General features: G+C 38.5%; 1 protein-coding gene across 1 annotated transcript in view; it reads right to left on the bottom strand.

Annotated features, from left to right (window-relative positions):
- Window positions 1-12,278, bottom strand: part of fbn2 (fibrillin 2 (congenital contractural arachnodactyly)) — a 143,189-nt gene extending 130,911 nt beyond the window's left edge. The window contains exon 1 of the mRNA XM_002931725.4: window positions 11,645-12,278. Within this exon, the coding sequence (XP_002931771.2) occupies window positions 11,645-11,868 (224 nt within the window). The 5' untranslated portion in view covers window positions 11,869-12,278. The remainder of the gene's footprint in view (window positions 1-11,644) is intronic.
- Window positions 12,279-18,676: the final 6,398 nt, after the last annotated feature.

Here is an 18,676-nt window from a genome sequence, read left to right as displayed (position 1 = left end):
ACTTTTCGCGCAAGTTTTAACGCTACGAAAAAATCGCAACTTTCGGAATGGCTACGAAAAACTCTCGTTTTTTCGCGCAAATCGTATTGGTAACGAAAAAGTCGCGATAATTTCCGAAAAGTCGTAAAGGCACCAAAAAAATCGCAAAAAATACGAAAAAGTCGCAAAATGTTCGTTTTCAAATCGGAATTTTTCCAATTTGGTCGGAATTCGTGTCTTAGTAAATCAGCCCCTTAGGGTCTCATTTACTTCTGAAACATTAGTGCAATACAGATTTCCCCCCTAGAATTCTCCAATAATGGCTACTGCTATGCTGTAGCTGTCAACCTATGCTACAACAGAAAAGCATTTGTGCCTTTAAAAAGCTACTGGACTGGCTTGTTTTTGAGCGGTGGATTTGAAAGTCAATTTTTGGCTTAGTGGTTTTAGATACCGTATGCTGTGACTTACAGAATATAGAAAATAACAGTCTAAGCAAAACATGAGATTCCATTTTTCAGTTACTCATTACTGTGCAAGTGAGCAGTAAATGTCCCCTTCTGGTCACCTTACTGTAAAAAGCTATACCTCACTGGGTTTCTTAAGTGTTCATAAAACTTTTACACACACACATCAGGAATATCTTCACCTGTCTTGCCCCATATCAGAGACAAGACCAACTATGGTGAAGTAGCCTATTATGATTTGTTTATACATAGACGGTAGCCAGAGTTAGGATAGTTCCCTTTATACTATGCATTGGTTTATATGGATTCCTAACCTTCCATTCTGCAGCTATGCGGCACAATGTGTAACATCCACATGATTGGCTTTTCTTTTCTTAAAATTAAGTCATGTCATGCAGATATTTAATAATTAGTATTAACACATTGCTGATTGCAGTCACAGTTACAGACAAAACTCCACTGGCGTCATTCTTACATGAAAGGAAACACCAAGTCTCATCATCTTACATCCATTCTGGCTGCTTTTCCATATTCTTTATTCTGTTCACATCTGTTCACATCATGTAGCCACTTAGGGTTACTATGTAGGATTACTATACAGGGTTACTATGTAGCGTTACTATGTAGGATTACTATATAGGGTTAATATGTTGGATTACTATGTAGGGTTACTATGTAGAATTACTATACAGGGTTACTATGTAGCGTTACTATGTAGGATTTCTATATAGGGTTACTATGTTGGATTACTATGTAGGGTTACTATGTAGAATTACTATAGAGGGTTACTATGTAGCATTACTATGTAAGTTTGCTATATAGCGTTACTATGTAAGTTTACTATGTAGGATTACTATATATAGGGATATTATGTAGGGTTACTATGTAACTGCTGTAGCAGCTGTTAAAGAGCTTCTCAGGTTTAGGAGAATACATGCAGAACCATTACTGGGAATTTGCCAGAAATGACTCCTAATTTGCTAAGCAAACACAGAGGCATCCAGACATCATCTAGACATCTAGGCATGTAACAAAGTAGCATGGATACTGAGGCTTATACAGACCCATACCTATTAAATACATGAATTAATTTTCCATGGTTTCTATTAAAAGTTTACAACGGAAAAAATCTCAGGCAGGCACACAACAACACTATGATATATTAGCCTGAGCAGCGTTCAACCTGTAGTTCTTGGAACTGAGCACTTTAGGGCTGAGTAACAAACACGTGCTCAGTTGGACAAGTGCAGTTGCCAATAACAACCAATCAGCTCTTTGCTGTCATTTTCCAACTTATAGTAGGCTGTTAAGAACTATGTGCAGATTGCAACTGTTCTGTTTGTCTTCATTATTCAGATTGTAAGCTCTTTTGGGGGAGGCCCTCTTCACCGCTGAACTCACTGTGATGTATACTAACTATGGACGCATTATTATGCCAAGTCTCCTGTGTAAATACTCTGAAAGGAATGTTACATTTTCATTTTTTTTTTTCGCTCTTTACTTGGCAGCCATTAATATTCTATTTGGGTTACCTAAATTGCAGTCTCACACTATCTAGTCAATTTTTCCCAACTCATTTTAGCCTATTCTGTGGCTCTCATATATGCAAATGACAGGTGCATAATTAATTCTCACCTCTTCTCCTCAAACCTCATCCTTTTTATTATTCCATTTGCTATTTTGTCCTGCCCCTTTTTGGCCTCTCTAGTAAAGTAGTAATCCGCTGATTTTAAAGGGGTGGTTCACCTTTTATTTAACTTTTAGGGGACGATTCCCTAAAGGCCGAAAAACAAGTGTTATTTTTAGCATGCGTTAAAAATATTATCACTTATTATATTTGAAGAATTAACAATCGATACACAAAAAGGACACTTGTCTGAATTAAGAAGCGATGTTATTGTCGTTATTTATGTTGCAATGACATATTTTTAAGCAATATTTTAAACCATGCAATATATTTATGTGTTATTTCGTAGCATGCGATATTAGCGCACGCTATTATGCACGTAACCAAGGCAACATGAAAATGTGGGCTGTGACACTCCACAATATATCCCTCCAACTTTCTGAAAACTTCCTGTGCAGAGAAAATGAAGGGAGCACAGAAGTTTGACAGTGCCAGGAACAGCATGGCTTCTGTGTGCTAGTGGCTGCAGATAAGGCTCCAGTACCTCATCCAGGCAATAGATTGCTGTTCTATTTAACCCATAGCGCCTCACTATTTCCTCCTCTGATAATGCCTCTAGAGTTGATCTTTCCCTGAAAACTCGAGCATGCATCACTCTAGGACGATCACATACTTGATCCTCTTCTTCACAATCCAACAAAAATCTGACTGCAAACTCCATCTTGTCTTCACAAACGCTCACAAATCGCAATGTTTTTGGAGTAACGCCTACTCCAAGTAGGTGTTAATATTAGCACTGATTATCGCCATATTTCATGCTTTTAACGCTTCAAATATGTCTGTGAATTATGGGTTAGTATAATTTATATAAGATAATTACTGCAATGCGATGGAAATAACGCTTTGCAATAATTGGGGTTATTGTGCATGTGATATGAGTAGTAACGCATGCAAAATTTCCTTAATTAACAAACACTTTTTAACGCATAAAACTATGCGTTAAGCGTTAACGCCCTTTAGTGAATTAGTATTTAGTATGTTATAGAATGAACAATTCTAAGCAACTTTTCAATTGGTCTTTATTTATTTTTGACTTATTTGCCTTCTTTGTAGCTTCCAAATGGGGGGTACTGACCCCAGCAGCCAAAATAACTACTACTCTGTGAGGCTACAGTTTTATTGTTATTGTTCCTTTTCATAGCTTTTTTTGTACTCAGTCCCTCTCCTATTCCGTCTGTCATTCATGTCACTCCCTAGCTGCTAAGGTAATTTGGACCCTAGCAACCAGATAGCTGTTATAACTCCAAACTGGAGAGTTGCTAAACATTTATTGAAATAATTGAAAAATACAAATAATAAAAATTAAAAAACAATTGCAAATTGTTCTATACATCATACTAAAAGTTGACTCAAAGGTGGACAACCCCTTTAAGTACATAGAAAGCAGGAATGACAATTTAATTTAAATTGGTTTAGTGCTCTAGTGATATCAATTTAGTGGTTGCCAGTGGGAAGCGGTTTGTTTTATATGTTGTGCTAAGATCAGAACTTTTAACATTCATCTGGTGTAATAAAATAACAGATCTGAAGAATTAATTTCTTCTTATAACCTACAGGAACCAATCAGCAGGTAGCATTTACCAGTCTACTATTTTAAGCGAAAGAGCATACTTTGCATATAATGTTACCACCAGTATTTTGACAATATTAATGTCTGGTTCAAGGGTCGCTATAGAGAATTGATTTACATGCACAAAAATTAAATAGTTCATGGTGTATAGTATGCCCTGAATAAAGTATTAGCTGGTGAATCATTGAACTAGATATGAGCAGAAATGAATTCTTACACACACTGTTTGACTGTGTATAGCAGAGATGTTTTTATTCCATCAATCGGGACCCATGTCTTTAACAATGGATTTGTTTTCCTTCTCACTCCACTCTATTTAATAAATATTTCATGGTGTTGAGATGTTGTATCTCATTACAGGTCTCCAGTTTGTTATAATATTAGTATAGGGGATTACCTATTAAATATTGTAAATATGAGGATATAGGATGCCACAGAACTGACATGCTAGACATTTCCTATGCCTGGGATATGTTCATGTGCTAAGCTCTACTTTGTCTATTTAAGGACATCCTCACCCTAAATCAAGATGTAGCAATTGCCAGTTCTCTGTTATGCACCAATATATAACCAAAATTCCGACATGTGCTGCACTTTTAAACACAAACAAACATGCATTGAAACAGGAGGCTAAAGATGATGCTAGGAAGGTTTGGATAATAAATATAAATGCTGATTTTTTTTTTTAAGTTAAGTAATAATAACAATAAAAACAGTCACAAACTAAACACAATTTTCTGCCAAGCAAAGATATAACTGTATCTATCTTTAGAGTTACTTTACAAACATACAAACTAAACTGCACAAGTGCAACCAATCTGCATTCATTTTCTAACTTGTAGTGGACTGTTCACAATTCAAATTGCTGATTGGTTGATACTGGCAAACTAACCTCTGCAAATCAGCACCTATGTATGTAAATCAGCCCCTCTGCCTCTTACTCTTTCATTCCAGTTTTCTTGTATACCTACAGCCTACAGATGTTTGGTTTTGTGGGTTTAATGAAGCAATGCTACGTCTGCAAACTTAAACTAATTAATAGAGTCTCATAACTAAGAAAGGAAATTGTGCAAAAGATCTTTAAAACAACTACATAAAGCAGTGTTCCCCAGCCAGTGGCTCGTGAGCAACATGTTGCTCACCAAACCCTTGGCTATTGCTCCCAGTTTCTGGCAAGGAGGCAGGTTTTGGTTACAACACCAAACAGAGCCTTCTGTAGGCTGCCAGTCCACATAGGGGCTATTAAATAGCCAATTATAGCTCTCATTGCCACCCCCAGGAACCTTTTTCATGCTTGTGTTGCTCCCCAACACTTTATCCATATGAATGTGGCTCACCGGTATAAATGGTTGGGGATCCCTGACATAAAGCATAATTCCAGAAAGAGTGACTGCATCTCTACAGGAAAAGTAAACCATAACTTTTATTATCTATAACAGAAACTAAATATGAAAAAGAAAACACCCCGTTGGTTGAGTGTGTATATATGGAGAAGGGGTGCTAAACATGAGCATATAAAGAATATAACATTTACAACTGCCATCTACCATATCTTCTAAGAAAAAAAGACTGCAACATTTGCCTAGAAAAACTGCAAGGTGGCAGGAATTCGGCGCACCACAAAAAATTGTTGCCTGCATCAATTACGTGAAGCAACAGATTCGCTCATCACTACTACATATTTGGTATCCTTAACAGTTCTGGATGTCATTCAGTAGCACAAATGGGAAGCCCTGCCCAAATTTTGTATGTCAAAGGGAAGATTGAACCAAAACTTACCAAAACAAAATTTTCAGGTTATTATTAGGGTAGTATCCTCTACAAGTATTTACAATAACACATTCCCTAGTAAACAGTAGTAGTATGTAGTGCATATAAACATTGTATTCTTGCTCCAGAGATGCCATCACCAAATTAATTTAAAGCATGCAGAAGAGATGCATGCCAGCTTAGACATTCACACCAGGTTTAACCATAAAAAAATGCCTATATACTCCAATGGCTGCAAAAAAAAAGTTGCCTTTTGCAAATTTTTCGGCAAAGTGGAATGGGACACATTCACTCATCACTAATTCACAGTACTAAGAAAAACTTTGTGAATCAATAGTATAATCATTAGAATCACACGTTCCTACCATGATATACTTTCTAATTGAAACCACACTTTTCTTAGGCAATACAAAGCATAACATTAAACAAGACTGTGTTTCCTGAGACAAAAATATATACATAGTAGGAATAATATATATATAATTGGTGCGTTTATGAAATACTAAGAGAAGGCCTAGTTTTTTTTTAATTTCAATTGCTAGTTAGAATTTTATAGAACCTACAAAGAAGTATAATTAATTCTCCATTTGAAAATCCATATGCAATAACCCATAGCAACCAATGATGTTTGAGAGGTGTTTGCTTTTAACCAGCAAATGCTACTTGCTGATTGGTTGTTAAAGATGATAAGAACTATAGCAAACTTTTGCAAGAGTGTGCATGCTGTGGCAACGCATGAACAAGGGTCGGTGGGTGAATGTATAATAGTAACAATTGCTGACGCCATTTGTGAGAGAGAATGAAGGCGAACTAAGGAGAAAATGTGAGTTGTTTAAAAACTGTATGAAGATACCTGTACAATGAGGAAAACGATTTTCAGGCATTCCTTGTCCTTTTAAAAGACTGCAGAGACATAATTTTCCAAGATCACACACAGAAGTTCAAAAAGAAAGATCATTCAGGAAATAGTAGATAACAACATCTGTTCTAAACAACATGTATGTTCACATAACAATTAACAAGAAAATAGGACATATAAGAATTATTTTTAAAGATGGATGGCATGACTAAAAACACTGCCAACTGCTCCATGTTCATTATCTAAATTGCCCAAAACCTTGTCATGATTATTAATCATGGTCAGTAAGTACCGTACTTGGGAGTTATATTGTGGTTTAGGGCACATTTCGCCCACTGAAATCGGAATGCTTCAAATACCAATTGGCAGTAAGATGCAGAACTTGATAACATAATTAAAAACAGTCCCGCCTGTCTCATTTTCTGAAGATCACAAATATCACGAAAATGCTTACGAAAAAATTGTATTAGTCACAATAATATCATATTGGCAATCCGAAAGTCACAAAAGTTTTGTACCTAACGATTGTAAAAAGCAGGAAAACGAAAAAGTCGCGCAAGCGTACGAAAAAGTTGTGTAAGCGATGAAAAATTAGAGAAAATACGCTCGGAGCGTTCATTCAGCGTTCGTGTCTTAGTAAATCTGCCCCTTAGTCTAGAGTTGCTTTCTTCTTCTGCTTTATGTGTGCCAATATGTGCACAACAAATTTGTTGTACACAGGATATAAATACTAAAGGATCCTCATACCCACAGGACCTATTAATTTATTAGACTCTGATTCGTGTAGGTGAGTTGCTATACACACCTTAGAAACCCTTATTTATGGGTAATGCAGAAAGGAGCGAAAAGTGATGATATATGTTGCCTACGATTTCTATTTCCATAGTATTAAATTGATCAGATGTGCCTTGCCCACAAGGAAGGGATGTCTCAATGGCAAAGTGCTGGAATAGGGTCTTCATTTCCTTTACATCTCAAACATTGGTCACATTCTACTTCACAAAAAGGTCTATTGACTTTCTAATCTTAATACCATTGATAAAAGGTCCTGTGGTATCAGACTGGTGGAATGGCTCTGAAAACTGACAGTAATTGGGAATGTTCTTCATTTACTGGATTTAAAATGAAAGTCAATGAGAATGGGATACTGCAGTATTATCACTTGTATATTTTGTGTGTTATCAGATCTATGAATTGTCCAATGTTTATTCAATATTTAATACATTTATGGGTCACTGCTTAAAGTATTTACATAAGAATCTTAAAGGCTTTGCGTCATAGGTGTTTATGGTATGCTTTTCTGATTAGATTATTGCAGTAACTACCATTTTATGGTTGTAAATTATCCTGTAAAAAGACTTTTTTAAAGAGTATCCAACTGATTTTATTGTAGTTGTAAAGTATACCAATTTCATTTGACTGTCCATACCACAAGTAGAAACAACCACAGGCCGCTAGAGGAGCCACACAGGCACTAGATTCTATAAGGTTCGCAGAGGCTGAAAGTGAGGGCTTACAATGAAGGAACATTCCAAAGGATAAAGCAGGCATTAAAGAGTTTCTCGTGGTCTGGAACAGGACAGAGGTTATTGGCAGAGGACAGTCAGCAGAATCCAGACATCATGCACAAGTATGGACAGGCAGTAGACAGGTCATGGTCATAGTGAAGGTCAATGTAGAGGTCAGAAACCAGAAAAACTTGGGAAAGCAAAGACTTTTCGTTAGAAATATCCATCAACATATGTTTGAAACTACAATTCTTTTACTGTATTTATACAGTAATCTAATTATTTCATATGCTTTTGAGAAGCAGCTTTAGCTGACTTTATATATTTTTTTTTTAAATAAAATTATCTACAAAATAAATTGTGAGTTTGAGAAAAAGAAAACTGTAAATTGCATGGGTATTGTACTTTTTCACGTTACTCACAACTTTATGTCAACTAGTGCCTCTATCATAACTGAATTATGTAAGAGAAATTCACCCCCTTTATAATATATAAGGATATTAAATACTGCTAACTATAACTATAAAAAGTGACTTGGCCCAAGGTGGTGTGACTTTAAGAGGTAATAGGAAGCCATACTTCAGGAACAGAGTGCAGGTTGTCGTTTATAACTGATGTGTGATGGCTACATGTCCCATTATGCACATAAGGGTGGCAGTAGTAGTAGGAACTTGCACTAAGCCCTTAATGCTTTCATCACACCAGTCACAATGCTGCACAACCTGACTGTACACTTTTCTCTACTACACTACTGTGACCTTTAGTCAGAAGGGCAATACCAGGGTTCTCTAACCACTGTCAGAAATCTGTGCTTCTTTGTTAGTATTATTTTATTCTGAAGGCCACTCGCATCAAGGGTAGCTAACCGACAGCTACTATTACTGCTGTAAACATAATGTTTCAATTAAGCAGGATATCTAAAATCCCCTGATGAATTGTCATCAGCTCTTCTCTAAAATGAGGGCAGCAGCAAAAGATAGAATAGGTAACAAAAAGGAGTGGCAATCAAAATACCTGCTGTGGCACTTCCAATACAAAAAATAATAGACAGATCATTATTAAAGAAAAAAAAATCCAATGCTTAAGGTGGCCATACACTAAGCTGTCTTGTATGGTATCCAGTCATTTGGCCTGTGGTCAAACGGATGGATACCATACTCGCTGCCATACATGACATTGCCACCTTTTTACTGTTCTGCTCCTTTAAGCTGAGAGCCCATACAACTGGAGCTACAGAAAGTGAAGAAGTGGCTCCAATACACTATGCACTGGCCTACCTGGTGCATCAGCAGATGGCATACAGTAGAACCATCATTTTACATTTTTCAGGGGACCAGGAAAATTTTGTATAAAATCTGGAAAAATGTAAAATCAGGGAAAGGCATTATATATTATATATTGGTGGGACCATAAAAACAGTATAAAATCAAGAAATGCAAAATTGAGGTTTGACTGTATCTAAACCAACCAACAGACATCCATGGTACATTGTACATAGGTACAAATGTATATGTCTGATTTCAGCAGGTGCAATTATTCTGGAATTGCATCGTGGGTAAAACCAGGTAATTTGTTTAAATTTTTTGCACTTATTTTAAGTTACTGAGCCCTAAAATCTATATATGCCAGTGTGGGAAAGCTTTTACTATAGACTATAACATTTTGAGTGGCTACTGCCATCTTTTTGGAGATAATTGCTTTTTATTTACCTTACTGAAAGTAATGTTTGGCTTTATAATATTCGTGCTTCCTTATTGTTTATATTAGTTATACATTTTTTCATTATGACAACGTAGTATTTAGTTAAACAGTGTGGGGAAGTCTATCAAGAAGAAGCAAACCCTGATTCATGCAGAAATGTCAGCTGACCATGCAGTACATCTCCCAGCATCCCAATGGCAGGTAAAGCTTGTGAACTGGATGCTGAGAATTGTAGTTAAGAAATAGCCTGGAGGACTGTGGCATATCTATCCGGATTCATTAGTTACAACCTGATTATATTTTTAGCACATGGCCAAGAGTCTCCTCTGTGGCTTGAGGCACAGTGTTAAGGCCTTGTTTTCATTTTAAAGAAAATACTTTTAATAAGTACTGGAGCTCTGAATAACATAGCACATAGCACTGGAAAATGCAACACGTAGCCATTTGATCGTTTGTTCCCCTGTTAGACGTGGTGAGTGAAACACATACTGTACCCAACATCCTACTTTAACAAAATAGAAAGTAAAAAAAAAAATCAGACCTGCTGTAGTAAAAATGTAGGCGTGAAACCAGAGAAGTTCTTGGCAAATATTAAGCTCCATCTGCCTGGATGTGGGTTAGCTTTGCCAGCAGAAATCATACAAGCCTTTCCAACTCAAATACAGTACTAGCTAGGCTCATTCATAAAAGCCAGATAGTTGGAGCTTTTTAAGATGCCTCTGATCACAAGGACACAACTAAAAATTCTAAGGATATTATTGCAGAGTGTGTAGTTATAAAAACTGCTGCAGTAAAACAAATAGACTATAATAATATAATATTGGGCCAGTATTATGAATATGAAAATGCTATTAAAATAGGAGTTCACCTTTAAAATTCACTTTTAGCATGTTGTAGACAGTCACATTTTATGACAATATTTCTTTTCCCTTTATTGTTTCATTTTTTACTTTTTGAATTATTTCACTTTTTTATTCATCGGCTTTTCAACCTGGCATTTCAGTACCTATCTGGTTGCTACGGTCCAATTTACCATAGCAACCAGACAGCAGTTTGAATGAAAGAGTGTGATATGATTAGGGTCAGAATAGCAAGATAAGTATTAAAAAGTAACAAAATCAATAAAATTGTAGCCTCACAGAGCAACAGATTTTTGGCTTCTGGGGTCAGTGACCGCTTATGAGAAATCTGGAGAAAGACAGAGTTTAAAACTGCAAAACTGAAGACCAACTGAAAGCTTGCTTAGTATGGGGCATTCAACAACATACTAAAAGTTAACTTAAAGCTTAACTATCCATTTAAGTCTGCTTCTAAAGCCCTGCCTCAAAGGAACTGCAATGATCATCACAGCTTGACAGTCCAAATCAGCAGAACTGGTGAAGGCGACATTCTTATAATCAAAAAGTAAAAAAAAAAAAGTCAAAATACACTGTTCATAAACTTTTTGTATCAAACAGGTTAGATTAAAAATATGGTAATCTTCTACATTATATACTGTACAAGTCAGATATGTGTGTAAGAATAAACTGAAATCATGTGCATGTATATATAGCTTTGCCTGCCAGCATCCAATAAGTCCAATAAAAACATACAATTCAACAGATACACATACATGGTGTGAATATATATCATTGACCCTTGCACCATACAGTAACATCTATTTTTACTTTGAAAGCTCTGGAATATTATAAAATACGTTTTGAAAAGGGGTTAACTATCACTAAATCATCTGTAAAACACTTTACTGGCACAAGACTGACTTTCTTTTGCTGATTTTTTGGGGAACAACACACAAACTCACAGTGGAAATTGTAACACCTTGCAATGAAATTGTTACAGTGAATGGAGGAATGGCAAAGATGGTTACAGTGGCAAACTGTAAAGATGGTTAAAAAAAAATCAGTATACTCATATGTAAAAGTGAGGGCCCTATGGCTGATTTGGGTGCCTGAGGGCCACAACGCGTTGCTCAGCACTGAAACTCTGCCTGTATCTCTTACGCTATGACAATGTCACTGTGCCCTATGAACAAGCCTTGATGTCACACACCTCATGGAAAGTTCCAACTCAGGTGGAAAGTTCCAACTCCAGCCCAGAACCTACCCGCGCAGAGCATCTTGCTGGCCTCTCCTGCGGACCCTACTCGCTGCACTGATGGTTCCTTCCCTGGCATCCTGCGCTCCCCGGCTGGACTCGGCGCTGAAGGCGTACTGCCCCCCGACTCCTGGCACAGTGGCACATCCCAGAAGGGCAAGCAAGCAGCCCAGCAGCAGCACCGGCCGCCTGGCTCCTCCAGGCATCGGGGAGGGAGAGGTGACAGCAAGCATTGGTACCTAGCAGCGACAGACGCAGAAAAGAACAGGCTGCACTATAATCCCCAATGCTACCTTCCTTTCAAAAGAGTCTCTCTGCGACTTTCTTTTCCCAGCATCCAACTTCTAATGAGCCTTGAACGCAAATAGAGGTTCTGTCGCCTGCGGTGCCTTGACTGGAAGTGATCGAGGGCCACTCCGTTTATTCTGTTCCTAAAGAATCTGCAGCTTCATAGAAGGAATCCCCCCCTTGCGCAGGGATTGCACCGGAGGCAGCAGCAGTAGTAGTAGTAGTAGCAGGGAGAGTATCAGGCGGAAGGATAAAGCGCGCAGTGTGCCTGTGAGGCCAGCAGTAGCGCCATGCTCAGCCCGTGTGAGTGTGTATATGTGTGTGTGTGTGTGACGCACCATTGGGATGAGAGCGCCGAGGGCTGGGGGTTTAAGAAGCGGCTCCTGTCAGTGGGGAGTGACCCACTCGGCGAGTCCCACACAGAGGGCAGGGAGACAGTGGGTTGGTGAGAGAGGCACAGAGGTGGGGGCTTCCTTCCCTTAACCCCTTAGGGATATCGCTGCCTGGGAACGGGTTGCGCACCTTCGCCAGTTGTCTCTTTATGCAGGTACATTAGAAATTACATTTTTAGTCACAAAGTATTTAGAAGTTCTCGTTCCTACAGGGAATCGCTACTGTGTTGGTGATTTTCTAATATAGGGCAATATTGCTTTCTGGATAAGCCATTTTTTCTATTAAAGAACACAGTGAAAGTTATTATGTTGTAGACATGGCTTTGGCAGACTATAACTGACATAGCTATCCGCCCTGAGGTGCAAGTGATTAGTTCTACCCTATGGGGCTGATTTACTAACCCACGAATCCGACCCGAATTGGAAAAGTTCCGACTTGAAAACGAACATTTTGCGACTTTTTCGTATTTGTTGCGATTTTTTCGGCTTCTTTACGAATTTTTCGTTACCAATACGATTTTTGCGGAAAAACGCGAGTTTTTCGTAGCCATTACGAAAGTTGCGTAAAAAGTTGCGCTTTTTTCGTAGCGTTAAAACTTAAAAGGTGCAAAGTTTCGCGTAAGTTTTAACGCTACGAAAAAAGCGCAACTTTTTGCGCAAGTTTTAACGCTACGAAAAATCGCCAGATTTTACACAACTTTCGTAATGGATACGAAAAACTCGCGTTTTTACGCAAAAATCGTATTGGTAACGAAAAATTTGTAAAGCCGAAAAAATCGCAACAAATACGAAAAAATCGCAAAATACCGATCATTACGAAAAAAGCGCAATCGGACTCATTTCGACCCGTTCGTGGGTAAGTAAATCAGCCCCTATGAGTGCTGCTTTCCAGCTGATCCAACAGCTAGGGACAATAGTGACAAATACTATTACCCACAATCTCCTCAAAAATATTTTAGTTCCCATAATCCCATTCCCCCAGGTATCAACCTCCACTTCTTCTCTAAATGCCATTCTCTCTGTACCTGAATGCCTGTTTTCTCCCTGGGTGTGCCAAGTGGACATTTGATTGGCCTGGAATATAAATTGTGCCCAAAGATCCAGCATGCACCAAAGATACAGTGCATTTTGGTACATGGCCACTATCACTTTGAGTTGGGATACTCCAGCCACACACCAGATTATAAAAGGTACAACTGGATAAATCATGGATGAGTTAGAGGTATATCATCAATAACATGGGTTGAAACTGGATTCACAAAAGTGAGGTAAAATGTTTATGATACCATCAGTAAAATATTTTTGCATACAATTACATTTATATATAGTTTTTAATTAGACAAAGTCAATGAAAGCTCAAAATTATTTTTTTGCCTAATAAAAGAAAACATAAATCCAAGAAACTTTGGATTTATTGAAATTTTTTAGTGCTTTAAAAGTTATTTGTAAATGTAATTCCTACTTAAAGCAGCATTTGCTGAACTGGTTATTACTTTTTAAACAATGTTGCAAAGGTCAGTCTCCTCCTATGGTGCCTGTGTGTGCCATTCTCTGCCTGCCCTATGCTGCTCATGTGTGTGTACTCTGACTGCCCCGTGCTGCCTTTGTGTTCCATAATCTGCCTGCCCTATGCTACCTGTGTGTGTCTTACTCTGCCTCCCCTATGCTGCCTGTGTGTGCAGTAATCTGCCTGCATTATGCTGCCTGTGTGTGCCATACTCTGCCTGCCCTATGCTGCCTATGTGTGCCATACTCTGCCTGCCCTATAGTGCCTGTGTGCCATACTCTGCCTGCCCTGTGCTGCCTGTGTGTGCCATAATCTGCCTGCCCTATGCTGCCTGTGTTTGCCATACTCTGCCTCCCCTATGCTGCCTGTGTGTCTTGTACTCTGCCTGCATTATGCTGCCTGTGTGTGCCATACTCTGCCTGAACTTTGCTGCCTGTGTGGGCCATAATCTGCCTGCCCTATGCTGTCTGTGTGTGCCATACTCTACCTGCCCTATGCTGCCTGTGTGCCATACTCTGCCTGCTCTATGCTGTCCATGGACTGTAAACCTGGCAGGGGTTTGTTCTGGGAGTTTGTTAGCACTTGGGAATAGTTGTTAGGGGGTCCCTAGTGTGTGTAATTATTATGTTCTGGGGGTTGCTGTGCTATCCACAGGGGAGGAGGAGGCATATGGATTTAAGGGTGTGGCTTAATATGACTTAATAAACTTCTTCCACACAGTGATGGGTGATATCCCTGCTTTGCTGTGCTACCACCATTAATGTGTGGTTGGTCTTAAAAGCTCTTGTTATAACGTGGGTGTGATTTGAAGTGGGTGTGGTTTAAAAAGAGCAGTGGTGAAAGCTGGCATTCCCTCCACCATGTAGGCAAAAAAAATTCCGGCTCTCGGTACTACACAAGTTAGACGGCACTGCACTACAGCATACTAAAATTTTGAATGTGAACAACCCCTTTAACTGCTCCTTGTCTTCAGACCCTTATTTCCCTCACACAGTACAAATTATTGTGTTGTATTTGTACTGATGTTGTAGTTAGATGCTCATTAGTACAAACAATAGTATTTAGAGTTAATTATTAGGCTGCAGGTGTTGCATGTCTGCATGTCCAAAATCGCCTACTGAAACTCTCTCTAGAATTACGGTAGGTTATAGGTAGCAGGGATTGGGTAGCATTTACAGTATGTGTGTAAGCACAAAGCTACTGGCCCCCATGCATACTACCCCTGTGGATTTCTAGATTATCCCTAGTGACATGTACCTGCACCTCTAATGTATATTCTGTCACACTGCAAAAGCTCTCTCTCTACCACTAAGGACAATCTTATTATCATTCTTAAAAGATTTGGTGTACAGTAGTGAATGTACACCAAATGGTAAAGTCAAATTTTCAATTAAAATATATTCAGCTTGTTGAAAATTTTATGTATTATGTACTCTATGAGGAAAATTAACATGTAACATTTCAATTTATGACAACTTACTTAAGAGTTGTTAGTGCTTGTTTTTATGATTGATTCACAGACTTATCTACCGCCCTTAATATAAATATATACATTTTGGGACTCTTTTCTTCAGGAAACCATTATTGATGCTTGACAGCTGTTTATTTTTGTTGCTGGCACTGGAAAACAGCATGAGTAGACCTTATGCATACAGTGCACATAACAGTGTATTATATGTTTGGCTGGAGAACCCACCGGCCTAACTCAGAACAAGAGGAACATTTAAAGTAGCATGGATTTCATTGGTCTTTGTTACTGCATTACCTTATTAGAAAATAGTGATGTCAGTCTTAAAGCATTGCATACATTTTCCCAGTCTTCCAAAAAAAGACCAATTAAACCCTCTTTATAAAGGACTGTCTCAAACATTGTTGTATTCTCCAACACACTAACCTATCCACTAGTGCAGCAAGCATGTGTGCTGTTGATTTGTGACATGTTGTGACATTTTGGTGGTATGTATTACAAGTAATGGTACCTGCTATCCAGAATGCTCAGGACCTAGGGTTCTCCAGATAATTGTCTTTCTGTAACTTGGACAATTTGAAGGCCTGGATATTTACAATTATGAAGGTGCTAACCCTTTAGGCTGGTGCAACTATAAAGGTGGATCTTTTTAGGCTGGATATACAACTATAAAGGTGCTAACCCTTTAGGCTGGTACAATTCAGTGTTTAAAATTTGGCATATTTTAGCCATAATAATTTTTAGAGTTTAGTTCTCCTTTAAGTACAAGGGAACCCAGGCAGACTGGCGGAATCCAAATAGCATAGTCTTATGTAAAACAGTTAACTTCTATTTATGTCATAATTTACAATTTTGAAGTCACATTTTTCCAAGGGGTGTAATCTTCTAGTTTTAATAAAATACAGCAGGCTTTCTTTACTGTAAGTAAAGAAATTTGAACGGTTTTGCAATATATGGATGCTAGTCAAGTTTGTTGAAAACGGTCTTAGAAAGTGAGTGTGTGATTGGTTCTTTAACTTTCCTAAATAGAAAAAAGTAATGGAAATTTGTGAGTAGAAAAGAATAAGTATGAAGAGGGCTCTGGGATATTTTTCTTTCTTTTCAAAAGCACTAAAGGATTTTACTCCTCGGATAGCAATATATTCAAACTCTTAAAAATTAAATTACCTTGTCTGATCTCCATAGAAATTCAGCTGATCCAACTTGATCACTATGAGAGTGATGCAACACTAACTTTATCTCTTGGGATAATGGATGTTATAGAACTTCATCCCCTGGACATGGTTGATATATGTGGGGCCACCGACCGCCTTTCACCCTACACATCTTGTTATCTGTGTTTTCAATTGTATTGTATTCAGGAAGGCTTCAAATAAAATGCAACGGCATCCTGGCACACAAGGAGATTAGTTGCCAGTGGCAACTAAGAGCTTACCCAAGTGGGTGGGTAGCTTACATACACAGATAGAAGACCATTAAGTGCTGCAGGTTACAGTTTGTGTTATTGCATTATAAGTGCCACACCAGGGTCTTATGTTTAGCTTCTTCAGAGGAATGGTATTTTAGATGTTAGGAGCAGCAAGGCAGGAAGGTATAAGGCAAGGAAGAGCAGTGGTAGTAGGGGTGCAACCAAGCAGTTGCTCAGACAGAAGGAGTCAGTCAGGAATGTATGGAGACACAAGTGAAGAGATGTAGTGAGGTGCAGAGTAATGAAGGCTTTAGAGGTTATGAGAAGTAAGTAAGTTATTCTTTGCTTTATGGGAAGCCATGATTAGGACTTTGGCAGTGTAGGGGCCTGTACTCTCTTGGATGAAAGGAGGAGAATTCTGGCAGCAGACTAGTAGGGAGAGATGAGAGATAAAGAGGTCAGTTAGTAACAAGTTACAGTACAGTAGTAAGGTGGGATAGAACAATAATATACATAAACATCTTTGCTGTTGCTTGTAAAAGAAAGGGGCAGACTTTTTAAATATTGCATAAGAAGAAGTCACACGTTTTGATAGTAGTGCTGATGTGGTCAGATAAATAGAGGGATGAGTCAAAGATGTGCTGGGTTGACAGGATTAATAAGCATGCCATCAGTAGAAATAGTAAGGGAGGCGTAGGACCAAGTTTAGGTGGAAAGATTATTAGTTCAATTTTTGTTAGGCTGAGTTTGAGATACTTTTGATCAATCCAGTTGACAATTCCTTGGAGGCAGTTAGAGATTCAAGTCTCAGTTTCAGCTGTTAATGACCGGGTTAATAAATACATTTGGATATCATCAGCATAAAGACTATAGCCAAATAAGCATGTGAAATCTCCCAAAGTCAGACTGTATGGGGAAAATAACAGTGGACCAAGTCCAGATACTTGCAGTACCCCTAAATTAAGTGGAACTGGTAATGAGGTTTTGTTAGCATAAGAGACAGTGAAGGATTAGTAATTAAAGTAGGAACAGAGCCAGTATGCAGCCTGATTACAGATACCAATTGTTTGAGTTAAAATGGTGGGCATAGATGACATCAGACCAAGGACAGCATCAATGAACCAATGAAGTCCCCGATCCGACGGAAAATCAAACCTGACTGACTGAGATCTGGCCAGTTTTAGGCCATATGTTGGTCAGGTGCCCATGCATATTGGATAACACAGCATGTTTCAGGACTTTATAGGCAACCAGTAATTATAGAGACAGGGCTGGCCTTTGTAAGAATAGGCTTGGCATAGACCTGTTTCAATGGGAAAGGGAAACTTCCAGAAATTAGTTACAGTTGTGATTAAAAGCTGAAAGAAACTCAGTAACATAGGGTTTGAGTAGAAGAAGAAGGCGTATGGTCAAGAGAACAAGTTGTGAGAGGGGATGACAAGAGAAGCTGAGAGACAGCAATTATAGGATGGAATGAGTTAAGGCAGGTAGAAGGGGGCTTGAGAAGGAGGAGATGGTTTGTGTTAGTAGAGGCAGAATTCTGATTTTGGATGGACGCTACTTGGCTTTTGAAGAAAATAGCAAGTTCTGTTGAAGAGGGATGTAGAAGGAATTAAATATAGAAAACAGATGCCCTGTATTGGCTTTGTTATTGTTTTTGAGAGGACTGTATTACTTTTGCTTGGTTTTTGACAGGGCAGAATTAAGACATGGATGAAGTCTGCTTGTGTACAAGATTTTCTCCACACACGTTCTGCTGACCTTGTACATGAGCATAAAAATCTCTTTTGTCAATTCCTACAGGGGTGTGGGTTTTGGACATGAGTAAGGGTAAGGGTGTGAGTCCAGTGCTGTATTTAGGCCCAGTGCCTATGTTGGCACCGGATCTAAATACATAAGGGCCAATTCACTATTTTTTGTGTCGTAACGCACGATTCACTATAGGATACTTGCGTTAATTTAGATACAATGTTGTTTG

Source organism: Xenopus tropicalis, chromosome 1 (genome assembly GCF_000004195.4).
Source record: "Xenopus tropicalis strain Nigerian chromosome 1, UCB_Xtro_10.0, whole genome shotgun sequence".
NCBI classification, from domain to species: domain Eukaryota; kingdom Metazoa; phylum Chordata; class Amphibia; order Anura; family Pipidae; genus Xenopus; species Xenopus tropicalis.
Note: the sequence above shows the minus strand (reverse complement) of the source record. Positions and strands in the feature narration are given on the sequence as shown.